The sequence below is a fragment of the Gallus gallus genome, chromosome 4 (genome assembly GCF_016699485.2).
Source record: "Gallus gallus isolate bGalGal1 chromosome 4, bGalGal1.mat.broiler.GRCg7b, whole genome shotgun sequence".
NCBI lineage: Eukaryota > Metazoa > Chordata > Aves > Galliformes > Phasianidae > Gallus > Gallus gallus.
In genome coordinates, this window is record NC_052535.1 from 73,022,069 (window position 1) to 73,033,617 (window position 11,549).

The window sequence follows — 11,549 nt, forward strand, 5'->3', positions numbered from 1 at the left end:
GCGTTCGTTCCAGTAGCGATGCCCAATGTAAAGGACTGTCACTTTAAATTAGATCAGGTTTTATTTTGAACGTTGGTATTAACATTTTTAGAAAGGCTGGCCATAAAAAAAAAAAATCTCTTTTATAGTCTTGTATTAAGGAGTCGTGTCCTTCTTCTTCTTTGTTTTCCTCCTGGAGAACACAGCATACTTCATGGCCCATCTTTTGCAGACCCCCAACTCTGCCCTCTTTAGAGTTTTTAGAGTTTTCTGCCTTCGCTTTCTGCCTTTGCCAGCTCTGTGAAGAAAGGAAAGAACATAAAGATTACAGTAAAATGGTGACTGGACTTCCCTGTTTGCTGCTATTTCATACGAGTTGTGCATACACCTCACAAGTGCTGTCCCAGGCCTTGCCATCTTAGGATACTATGACATCGATTGTTCCTAGAATTGCCCATTTTGCTGCCATTTTTTATTTTTCAGTTATTATTTACTCAGCATTTACCTTTACGTGGCTATAAGAAACTTTAAAAATGCCCCTAAGTGCAAAGCAGCACATATGGGCTTCTGTGCTGAGTATGTTCTGCGTGGATATATTAAAGACAGCCTTAGAAGAAGGTAGATGAGGTTTAATGACGTTATGAAATACAAATGCAGGACCCAAACTGAGTCAGCAAGTGGGTGTATTTTGTCTCCGACAAAGGATGTATTTAATAGCACAAAGCATGGAATAATTGTAATAAGGGAAACATATCTACGTATTTTTACTAGGAAAATAAGCCGAAGTTATTTTCAGTAATTCATCAGCAAAATACGGAGGGCCTGAAAGGACCAAACCATCCCAGCACCACATATACCCGACTGAAGAAACAGATGAGGTTGCTTGGATTTCTTTTAGTATCATTTTCACATTTTTAAGCAAAGGAAGTACTGCTAAGGCAGGGAATTGTCAGAGAGATATAAAGTACAGCTACACTTCAGCTCTAATATTCCACAAGCAAAATTTGGATTAGTGTCATAGCAGGGCATAGTGAAGGGCATAACACTCCTGCAGTCCACTGCCACTGAGCTTGCTGCTGACCTGAGAGGCCCACTGTCTGAATGTCACTGTGTAACACAGTGCATCTCTTGGGAGGGAAGATCTGCATTTCCAGTGTTACATCCATTTAAAGTGAGAATCACAAACGAAACCAAAATATGCTCTGCAGGGGCTGTCACAGTGTGGGCCAGCTATCCTAAACTGCCAAGACTGACTCCATCACTGGACCATCTTCAGCAACATCTCCTTCCCTTTTTTTCAGTTAGTTTTATCTGAAGACCATCACACACACGTTTTGTCTTTGGATAAATACAAGTATGTGCTTGTGTATGTTAAAGAAGTACAGTCATGGCAGCATAAATGTACCTAATGTGCCCTCATTAATAAATGTTATGCGGTGCAGATTTAGACACTACTGCAGAGAACACCTCAAATACCAGATGGAAAAGAAAAAAAGATTTGAAAACAAAGCAAAGGAGACAGGAAGCAATAAAAGCAGTGCAGCAACTATCTTCTCTGCCCTTCTGTGAGGAATCTGAAGGGGATTAAAGTATTATATTACTTCAGATTAATTTTGCATCTTCTTGACAGAGCTACCAGTGCACCACTTAGAAAGTTCTGTGAGGTCTGTGTGAGTCCATTTGGAAAGAAAACACGTTTACAGAACAAGGAACCAGAGGAAGTTACCTGCCTCAGCCATGCTGGGTTTTATCATATCCTCCTTTTGTATACACTCCCCAGCAACGCAGCAAGTGGACAACAGTTCAACATGACAGCACACAAAGCCTAAAATTATCTCTTCCTAAAGCATTTCCATGAAATAAGATCACTTCTCATCGGAAACCTCTTTCATGACAACAGCACAGTACCACACTTACTGGAGAGACGTTCCGGAGTGGTTGAGGCTGGGACAGGTGCTGCGTTTGTGACCGGCCTTGCCGCAAACAAAGCAGCCCACATTGGTCTTCTCACAGCTGTGGCTTTCCAGAGCACAGCAGTTGCATTTGTTACAGTGAAACCAAGCTGCAAAATAAGTAACATGGTTTATGATCCTGAGAAGGTGCAGAATTATCATCCTCAAGTTGAATTCTAAATAGAGGCTGTTTTACCAGGTTTTTTATTTTCTTTTCCATTTTCAGAGATGCGTGTGTGCAGTTTCTGATCCTTTATCTTACTTGATAAATATTCATTAACGTACTATTGAAATATAATGGCATTGTTTTGCCATTATAACTATTATCCTGTATGGGATCTTAACATGTAAAAATAGCCCATATGTTAAAATGGATTTACAAAGATGCAATTTTTTATTGACAACAACATTGACTGCTCCAGCTATTTAAACACAGCTATAAATACAACTGCATTTGTGTATGAAACATAACTTAATTCTCTCAGAAACATATCCACAATTGTCTCTGTGTTTATAAAGTCTCCTAATTTTGTAAAGCTTTTTGTAAGAACATTTACATGACAAATCAAAATATTACAGTTTTCCCTTTAAAAATGTAAGTAAGATTTAGTATGCCTCGACAAGAACTTATGTATATTTCCACTGGGTGCAAATGTGATAACGAAGGTGCTTACAGCAACTTGTGTGAAACTGAGCTTTTCCCTTTACTCCACGTCTTCTGTATGATCCCATTTTATTTATTTTCCAGCATGTTTACTTATCTGGTCTGTCATCTCAGTTCCTTCAGATTACCGTTTAAGTGTACTTTTATTTAGGGAAGTATTTTTCTGTACTTACAGGGTTTCACGCATCTCTCACAAAGAGCACAATGTTTCCATCGTCTGCCATCCTACAATTAAAAGAGAAATAAATGCATTGTTTTTAAAATACACCGATCAGCTCCTAAAACCAAACTACTCATGTATGTTACCCACTATTTACAGAAACAGGTCCCATGGAGAAAGGACCACAGCTTAAAACAGTAGTGCTGGGAATCTGCATCAATCACAGTCAAATGGCTACATTTGGAAGTTAGTGGCTTCTACAACTTCCAACACATAAGGAGAAAAGAATGTGTAAACAGAGCACCAGTGCATAAGGGATGGTCTCAGTGGCAAGTAGGTAACTCTTCCAGTCCTCTTTCCATCACAAAGGAATCAGGAAGTAGAAATTAATTCCCATTAAGTTATGATGTCCAGTGAAGAAGACAACCAAATTGAATTGTCTGGGTTTCCCAATGAAATCAATACCAAAATAGGTTTGTTTGGGTTTTTTTTAATCAGAGCAAATATCGTAGAATCTATTAAGACTACTGTCACCCAAAAGAAGACGACTGCTGCTAATAGAGTGACCCATGATAAAGGCAAAATACTTACTTTTGATGTACATGAATTGCATATTTCACAGTGGTGGTTGCCAGAACTAACATAGCGCTGACAGATAGCACAAAACCTGGGAAACATAAAATCTTAAGTGTTTTGATACAGTATTTGCTCAAGAAGCAATATGAATGAAACTTAGACAAGTTCAACAATAAATACAGGGATTGAAAAATCACTTTGGTAAATTAAATGTGTTTTTGATTCATAAACCTCCACTTTGGCCCAGAGCCTCATAATCATTGACACGATACACACAAATAGTAAAAATACAGGTACATGCATTCAAAATAACAACAGCAATAATGCCAAACTCTGCTCTCATTTAGCTCTGATAAATGAGTTTTATCAGTAAAACTCATTTGACCCTGATGCTTCTTAGTGCTCGCATTATTAACTATTGTCTCAACCAAGCTGATTATTTAGGATAGCTGTAAATCTCCATCTCCCGTGAACATACATAGTTCATATAGCTTAGCTGAGGAACCCCATCATTCCTCAACAGAAATGTAAACTCCTTATAAATGCCCAACTCCCCTTTGCATTGCTTATAGAACATGTGACCTTAGACTACAACAGTGAGATGCGCTCTTGAACCTGGTATCCAAAAGTTAGACACAACAATACTAAGCAGCACATCCCAAAATCCTTTAAAGCCTTCATGCCCTAAGAACAAAGGCACTCTTTCAGTCAATCCCTTGACTTTTAATACAACTTACCTATAGCCCTCCTCTGCAGGAAGTACAATCACACTTGGGGACAGATTTGTGAAGATACGGACAGGGGACTGTCTGCGACCGGTTTTACCATGTTTATATAGTGCGTGATTATCATAGTCTACCTGGGAAAAAGAACACTCGTTATAAAGAAGTATTAAGCAAAAACAGAACTATTTCCATGTTTGTTCTCTTTATGTGTGTCTTATGGAATTGTCGTTTAAATCTAGAAGATGCTAACCTCGAATTAGATTACAAATTCTACACCAAATATTTTGTCTCAATTCCTTTTAAATTTTTGAAACCATAATACACTTCAACCATCCTATTTTACATCTTCCTTTTTACTCTTTTGCATGGGTTATCTGGGATAATATTTCAGTTTAACACTAAAGAGGGGTTGTTCAACAAAAATGCGACCCATTATATAAAAACCAAAACTATCCTGTTTGTCTTGTCGGACAGAACAAGAGCTGATGTGCATCTCAAGCTACCTCAAAACAATTACAAAGCTGCAAACTCAATCAGCAATGTTTGTTTCCAGCACTGCTTCCAGAGACTTGCCCCCAGAATTCTCATCTCTGAATACTAGCAGAAATACAGCCTAGACTAGCATTGGTTTCCAATTTTTTTCTCCTAATTTCCATTCTACAAGATATACTGTCTTGAACGCCCATGTCAAACTTTATGCCAAGATGTTATATGAGAAAATAAAACTTAGCATAACTGTTCTCTCAAAAGTCACTTATGTAAACACTCAACTCATAGAACGGATTCCAGATTATTGCTTTATTACTGACAACTTCATTTATCACACTTTCAAACAATTTCCATTGTTGTTGTTTACTCTCTAGCAGTTTTGAAGACAAAAGACCTTAAACTTTCTTTAATCAGAGCTGGGCATTACCCACCAAGCTACTGACATTTCAATGTCTGCACAAAATGACATATTCTTCAAGCTACCTCTCACTTCTGCAGTATGCATGTGCTTAAATTAGTGCAAAATCTATCACCCTGAAAACTTTTCAAAGGAAATGACATAATGGACTGGTGATAGAAGATTTGAAGGTATATAATGAAGTACAGGAGTGTGGGATAATGTTATCAAAGGCATGGCTTCACCACATGAGCATCACATTGTTTGCAGTACCTCCAAGACAGTGAGAAATGCAAGAAGGCCCACCCACAGATAAGTACTGCCATCATATCCACTTTGATTCATATTCCTGCTCACACTGCACACAACCAAAATTCAGCAAAAATCACTGGGCTTGGTCATACCTGATAATCCATCATACTGAAGCTTGGGAAAAATTCAAGAATACGGGACTCAAAGAAGTATGGAAATATCCAGAACGTGGGCATCTCTCGGTCCTTATTGTCTAGTGATAAAAAGGCTTGGATGTACATTAAAGAAAAACAATGTATGTGAAGCATGAAAAATTTACAGTAAGTGTTCAGAATCCATAAGCATGCATATGTACACTACACTAAGCATAACAACTAGTTCCTTTAGGGGACAGGAAGTTTTTTGGTATATTTATATGCACTGGGTTGTAAGTTCCACTTACCCCAAACAAGTCTTGTCACCTGCCCAGGTTGCTAAGAAGTGCTACTGTGTTTTGATCGGTTACTCTTCTCTACCCTTAAAGTCCACTTAAATTGTTAAGTGGATTTGTAAAAATAAACATTTAAGAGAGACTTAAATATACAGTACTTTATCTTAGAAATTATGCATATGTTAACATTCACTCAGGTAGCAATAATTGCAGACCTGAACAGGTACTTTTTCTTACAGTAACATTACAGCTTAATTCACCTATCTATTTGTAATACATACCTCCTTTTTCTGTATCCTTCCACATTGCCATCAGTTTTTTAAAACTAGAAGCCAGTGCTTCCACTAAACCTCCAAATGGGGGATCAGTCACCATAATTACTCTTTCATCTTTCTCTTGATGTAAGAATTTCCTACAAGTTTCATGTGCAGCCTGTAAGAAACAGGGAGGAATACAGATTTAAGAACTGTAAAATAAAGTTTTAAGATCTGCAAAGGTTTTATTTAGCAATATAATTATTGTTTTACAAGTTTGAACTTTCACAGTGTAGGTTACTTCTTGAGTTGGTGAATGTAGCATCTCAAAAAAATTCTGGATCTGAAGCACTGACAACAGTGCTCCATTCAGTTATGTATGACATTACCCTGGACAGATGCAGTTAATGCTTTCTAAAATACTCTTTTTCTTAAGGGCAGTAAATACAATGTGGAAAAAATAGGTTGTCAAGCAAGAGAGCAGAGTTCAGGCTCAGAATACATGTCATTAATGCCCTCTTATTTCATTCTGTAAAGCATTACTAATAGGAGAAATTTCAGCCCACTGAAAACTGATTCAATCCATACTGGTTATAAAAAACAATCCTGCTAGGACTCTACTATCAAAGGAAACGGAAAAAGCTATGTATTCACTGCCATCATGCAGTGTCCTCTTCTATTGCCTAGATTCCATTGTATGCCAAAGACAGAATTATAATATTAATCTATATTCAGAAGTACAATTCAGACCTTGAAATGATGTATGTCCTTACAGGTGTCAGCTTTTCACAGCTTGACAAAAATCACTTCAGTCATGCAGTAATGCAGGTAAACAGTCTTTTAATTGAAAAATACAAAACTTGAATAGACTAGCACATTAAAGAAATTCAAAGGTAAGGCTTTTAGACCAGCTTTCCATTTCATGCTGGAAGATTCTTTTTATTTTCAAGAGCTCAGTAAAATTACACTTTAGAATGAGGAAAAAGAAAAAAACACCTTACCCATGTAGTATGAAAGGTACTGCAGTAAGAATGTCTATGCAACTCAGTCATGGCTCACTAATTATGGCAGGGGAAGACCAAACAGTGAGGGAGGATACCGGGATAAGTGCTTTGAGAAGAGTGCTTAGAATTAGATAAAACTATGATCCCCTATTTAAAAAAAAAAATGTTTCTGATTTTTGACCTTACTTGCATGGAATAAACCAGGAAAATCTTCCCTCTCAAGTATCAGTGAACGAGTAGTGTGGCATCCACTTGGCTTATGAAAGCTGGGAATAAAACAATTCTGGGGTAGCAACACAGGAACAGGGCTAGCCTAGGCTTATTTAAGGCAACAACTCACACCAAACTGCCATTTTAATAAAAGAAACGTTAAGCTGTTTAAGTAACTTTAGTTAGCATGTTCCTAATGGCACTTTATCTTTGAAATCAAGTGGGAAAGAATTACTGAAGAGGCATTGTTGTTTTTTTTTAATTTCCAGTACAGCTGACCATTTTTATCTCATGACAGTTGCCTTCTAACTAACCATCTACACTAGCCACTACTTTCTTACTAAAATCTGCATCAACAACATGTATTGCTTCACAGAGCATTCAAGAAATACTTGTCCTTACCTCTCCACCAAAAAAATAATGATTAAACATGTTGTAGTGGCAGAATTCATCCTCTGTGTAAAATTGTGAATACCTGTAAAATAAGTTTTAACAGTAATAAAAAAGTATGAGTAACTTCTTGCTTGCCCTAAAGGGCGTTAACATTGAAAATAAGGCCTTTACAAAGATAACAATTTTAAGTTACAATTACTGAAAACACAATAATGGAAACTATTAAGTACAACTATTTTTCCTCATAAACTAGTTGGTACTGCCATTCAGGTGCAGAAGTGAAAATGTAGAGACAAGAAATGGAGAATAATCACCAGTTTATCTTTTAAAGTAATAAGAAAACAAATCTTTGCACATACTCTTCAGACATGTAACATTTATCAAAACCTACCTGAAGTCAATATCTAGCAGAAGGCTTCTAACCCTGAAGTCTTCTTCCTGTGATGCTTTTGACTGGATCATCTCATGAAGCCTGAAGCATAATCAGATGAAGAAATTTAAGATATAACCACCATCTTCAGAAAATATCTTGCAATACAAGAATATCTGGTACTTTACTAAACCTAAAACCAAACAGATAAAGAAAATGGAGCAATTTGGCCAATGTTTAAAGTTAGAAAAATACGATGGCCTTAAAAGACCATAAGTCAGCAGAGATTAGAGGATCACCAGAAAAAAAAACCCAAACAGAAGCTAAGTAACTCAATGTCACTTTGGTAAGAAGTATTAGCATGACATTTAAAAACCAGATAGGTGGGTGAGAGGGAATTTAACTACAGTGCAGCTTCTTGTCTGTCTTGTGAGCTAAAACCACATTCCCACTAGGTGCCTTGATACTGCCAACCAAATAAAGCATAGTGAACCTCTTATTTTACGTACCTAGGTGTTCCAACAGATAGCACTCGTGTGAATCCTAGTGAAATGATAAGGTCCAGTAGAAACTGGCAACTTCTGTCTGCAAATAAATACTGTGCATTTGTTTTTTTATTTTCTAGTGGATACAGAAGTTGACTGGGACTTCTTAACTGGGCAGTAGAGATATCAGACAGGAACTGATGACTCGAGTGTTTTTCCCATTCATCTGGCAATAGCAATTGCTGGCATTCCTGACAAAACCTCCTCTTTGATAAAGGCAACAGAACAAAATTCTTGTATCTATAAATACAAAAGACAATTTTGAAGAAGTCTCTTTAAAAGAAACGAAAGGAGATACAAAATGGGTTTCATGTTTTCAAGACATTTACAGAGGCAGGTAGTTTAAGCTGCTTTTGCAAAACTCCACTAACTACATGTCAACAAAGTAATATTTATGAAAAAAAATGTTCATAGGACACTTTGAAAAACTCCCCTAAAAGCAAGTAAGTAATGCACTAGTCAAAGACATTGAGAGTCCCTGTAAAACAACTAGATTACAGAGTGAAGAACGTACCAACTATAAACATACAGGACCACTTACTCATACATAACTCACAAATTATTGTTACTGTACAATCACTGCAAGTCAGGAATAACTTTTTGAACTTGCACTGCTACAGACCTGCTGTTAACACATTAGGAGTACTAACATAAGGAAAACTGTAGCTATGAAAATAAAATGCCTCTGGCATGTTTTCATTTTCCAAAGAATCCTGAAACATGTGCCCTCATATAGTCTCTGAACTTACATAAGACTGACTTTTACTAATGAAAGTGCACTTAGCAGCAATACCTTTCCACATTCTGTCTGTGAGTACAAGGAGGCTGATGACTTCCATTATATTCTTCACGTGCTGCAAGCCTAGTTTGTGATACCTGTAAAATTTATGCATGTAAGAAGTTAAAAAGCAGGAATCATTGTGTTGTAAATCAAATCTCAGGATTAAACAAAATGAGTGCACTCGTGCTTCAGCTCCTCTGCTGAAGAAAACTGTCACATTCCTGGGATTCCTGGCTGAGAGTAATAAGCATGACTACAGTTTAGTGGTAAGCTGCGCAGAAGTCTCTTTCTGAATTCAAACCACGCAGCAACAAATAAATTTAAGAATTCAGCTCCTCTACCACATGTAACAGAGAAGATCTCAAACTGTGCTTATGATGAACAAAGAAATGGACGTACTGTCTGTTAACGTGTTCCTACAGTTGATAGAATTCCCTCTGAATAACTATCCTATGTGACTGACAGAAACACTGCCGAAGACTTTTGTGTACCATTTTTTAAATGCACATCAGCCCTTTGCTGAGTCTATGCCTTCAAGTCCCACAAAACACACTTGTTTCATAGCTAACAGTATCAAGACATTGGCACAAAACTTACAGATCTGACCCCCACTGCCTGCTCTGGGCACTGCACAATGTCTGCTGCATCCACCCAGTTTTCTCTGCCTGAACTGCAGAAGATGAGGACCCCCCAGGGTCAGAACTATCCTTTGCTCAGCATTACGCCACACTGGCACAATTCACAACCCCAACTCTGGTAACACAGTAACAAATGCCACTTCTGCTCAACTTGTAGGCAGCCCTCTTTGAAAGCTGTACCTGAAACATCTTCTCCTCACAGAAAGCATTCCACTGCCTGAATACTGTTAGAAAAGCACTTACAGAACAATTACCACAGACCTCCAGAGCAACGTTTACATTTTCTGTTTTCTGTTTAAGAGTTAAAAACAAACAAGCAAACAAAAAAACCCTAACGCACACCTCGGCATGAAGCAGCCCTCTCTTACCTTCTCATCCTCCCACTGGAAGAATTTACAATCCTTTCTGTCCCTACAAGCCGAACAAGCATAGAATCTTCTCCCTTCGTCTTTTCCTTGGCTGGTCTTCACGAACAGGAGAGCAGGACCTAACGACAGGAGGCCCGCAGACCTGCTTTATGCCTCCCGGGCTTCCCCTGGAGCTGCGGCCACCCCCCTCGCGGCCCTCAGAGCCCCCGGCCGACCCCGCTCCTCCATCCCGCCCGATCGTTGCTCACCGTGCGGGCAGCACGGAGCGCCGGGCACAGCGCCGAGCAGAGCCAGCCCGCCCGACCCCGCGCCCGCTGCCGCTACCCCTTCAGCGTCAGCCGCCATGTTGATAAAGCCTTCCCAGCAGCCCTCGCCGGCACTGCCAGCGGAGGGAGGCGGGAACGAAACAAGCGCTGTGGCGACGACCTCCCGCGGAAACGGCAATAAGTACCTCCTCCCTTGAATACAGGATCCAACTGTCCTCTGCCTGATGCTCCTGCCAGCACGTGAACTTCAGTTCCTCCTTACCTTAACCAAGATCCCACAGGTTGCACGCAGCACCTGCCCAATGCCTTCTGCTGCGATGATAAACTGGGTGGTGGAAGAGATAGTTGTGAGGAAGGCACAGACTGCATGTGAGGTTTTTTAAAGCACGCCTAGCAAAGTGTTTCAAGGAACCCCATACATTGTTTTCTCCAGCCACCACCAGTACCTTGAAGAAGTCTGTCAGGGCTTAGGGAGCACATAGAAGCATTCTGGTCACCAAGGCACAGTAACTCAAATGGAATCATTAAGGTTCAAAAAGATCTCTAAGATCATCTAATAGTCCAATCATCCACCTACCACAAATATTGCCACTAACCCGTGTCCCTAAGTACCATATCTAAACCTTTCTTTAACACTGCCAGCAACAGTGACTCCTCCAGCCCCTTCCTGGGCAGCCTGCTCCAGTGCCTGCCCACTCCTGAGAAGAAATTTTTCCTAATATCCAACCTGAACCTCCCCAGATGCAACTTGAGGGCTATTTCCTCTTGTCCTATCATTCTTACCTTGGAGAAGAGGCTGACCACCAACTCACCACAACCTTTCAGGGAGTGGTAGAGCACTAAGCTCTCTTCTGAGCCTCCTCCACAACGCCCGCTATGAAAAAGCAGCGAGATGCAACAGCCAGGAAAGAGGAAACATTTATCTTCAGCACAGAATGCAAACCATGCTCAACAATAGACAACATTACTAAACTCACCATGCAGTGCCACTCCAATTATGTCTTCTCAGTTTCAAGAAAATTATACCATGTAACAGGTATAGAGAGTATACTAGGTACCAGAGAGTTACACAGATGAAACAAGACAATTGAGGGTT

At 39.3% G+C, this 11,549-nt stretch overlaps 1 protein-coding gene across 3 annotated transcripts; it reads right to left on the minus strand.

Moving 5' to 3' along the window:
- Window positions 1-36: 36 nt before the first annotated feature.
- Window positions 37-10,562, minus strand: ZCCHC4 (zinc finger CCHC-type containing 4). Of its 3 annotated transcripts, none has more exons than XM_420756.8 (13): window positions 10,436-10,562; window positions 10,188-10,306; window positions 9,194-9,276; window positions 8,365-8,640; window positions 7,877-7,957; window positions 7,495-7,567; window positions 5,906-6,056; window positions 5,347-5,447; window positions 4,069-4,190; window positions 3,347-3,422; window positions 2,769-2,820; window positions 1,897-2,041; window positions 37-277 (listed from the first exon to the last, which is right to left on the minus strand). In XM_420756.8, exons 1-13 carry the CDS (start codon window positions 10,530-10,532, stop codon window positions 136-138), a joined length of 1,518 nt encoding a protein of 505 aa, XP_420756.5. In that variant the 5' UTR covers window positions 10,533-10,562; the 3' UTR covers window positions 37-135. The 3 variants fall into 3 exon arrangements, 2 of the variants coding, with proteins under 2 accessions (XP_420756.5, XP_040555232.1); XM_040699298.2 differs by having other exon boundaries at window positions 5,347-5,462; XR_005859199.2 differs by lacking the exons at window positions 37-277; window positions 1,897-2,041 and having other exon boundaries at window positions 4,069-4,186.
- Window positions 10,563-11,549: the final 987 nt, after the last annotated feature.

Bases quoted from the DNA above. Each gene is read 5' to 3' on its own strand.
- ZCCHC4 (XM_040699298.2), bottom strand. From the start codon at position 10,532: ATGGCGGCTGACGCTGAAGGGGTAGCGGCAGCGGGCGCGGGGTCGGGC. The intron at 4,191-5,346 runs GTATGACCAAGC...TCTTTTTCCCAG, and splicing joins TCAGTATGATGGATTATCAG to GTAGACTATGATAATCACGC. The intron at 278-1,896 runs GTAAGTGTGGTA...CTTTCTTCACAG, and splicing joins CACTCCGGAACGTCTCTCCA to AGCTGGCAAAGGCAGAAAGC.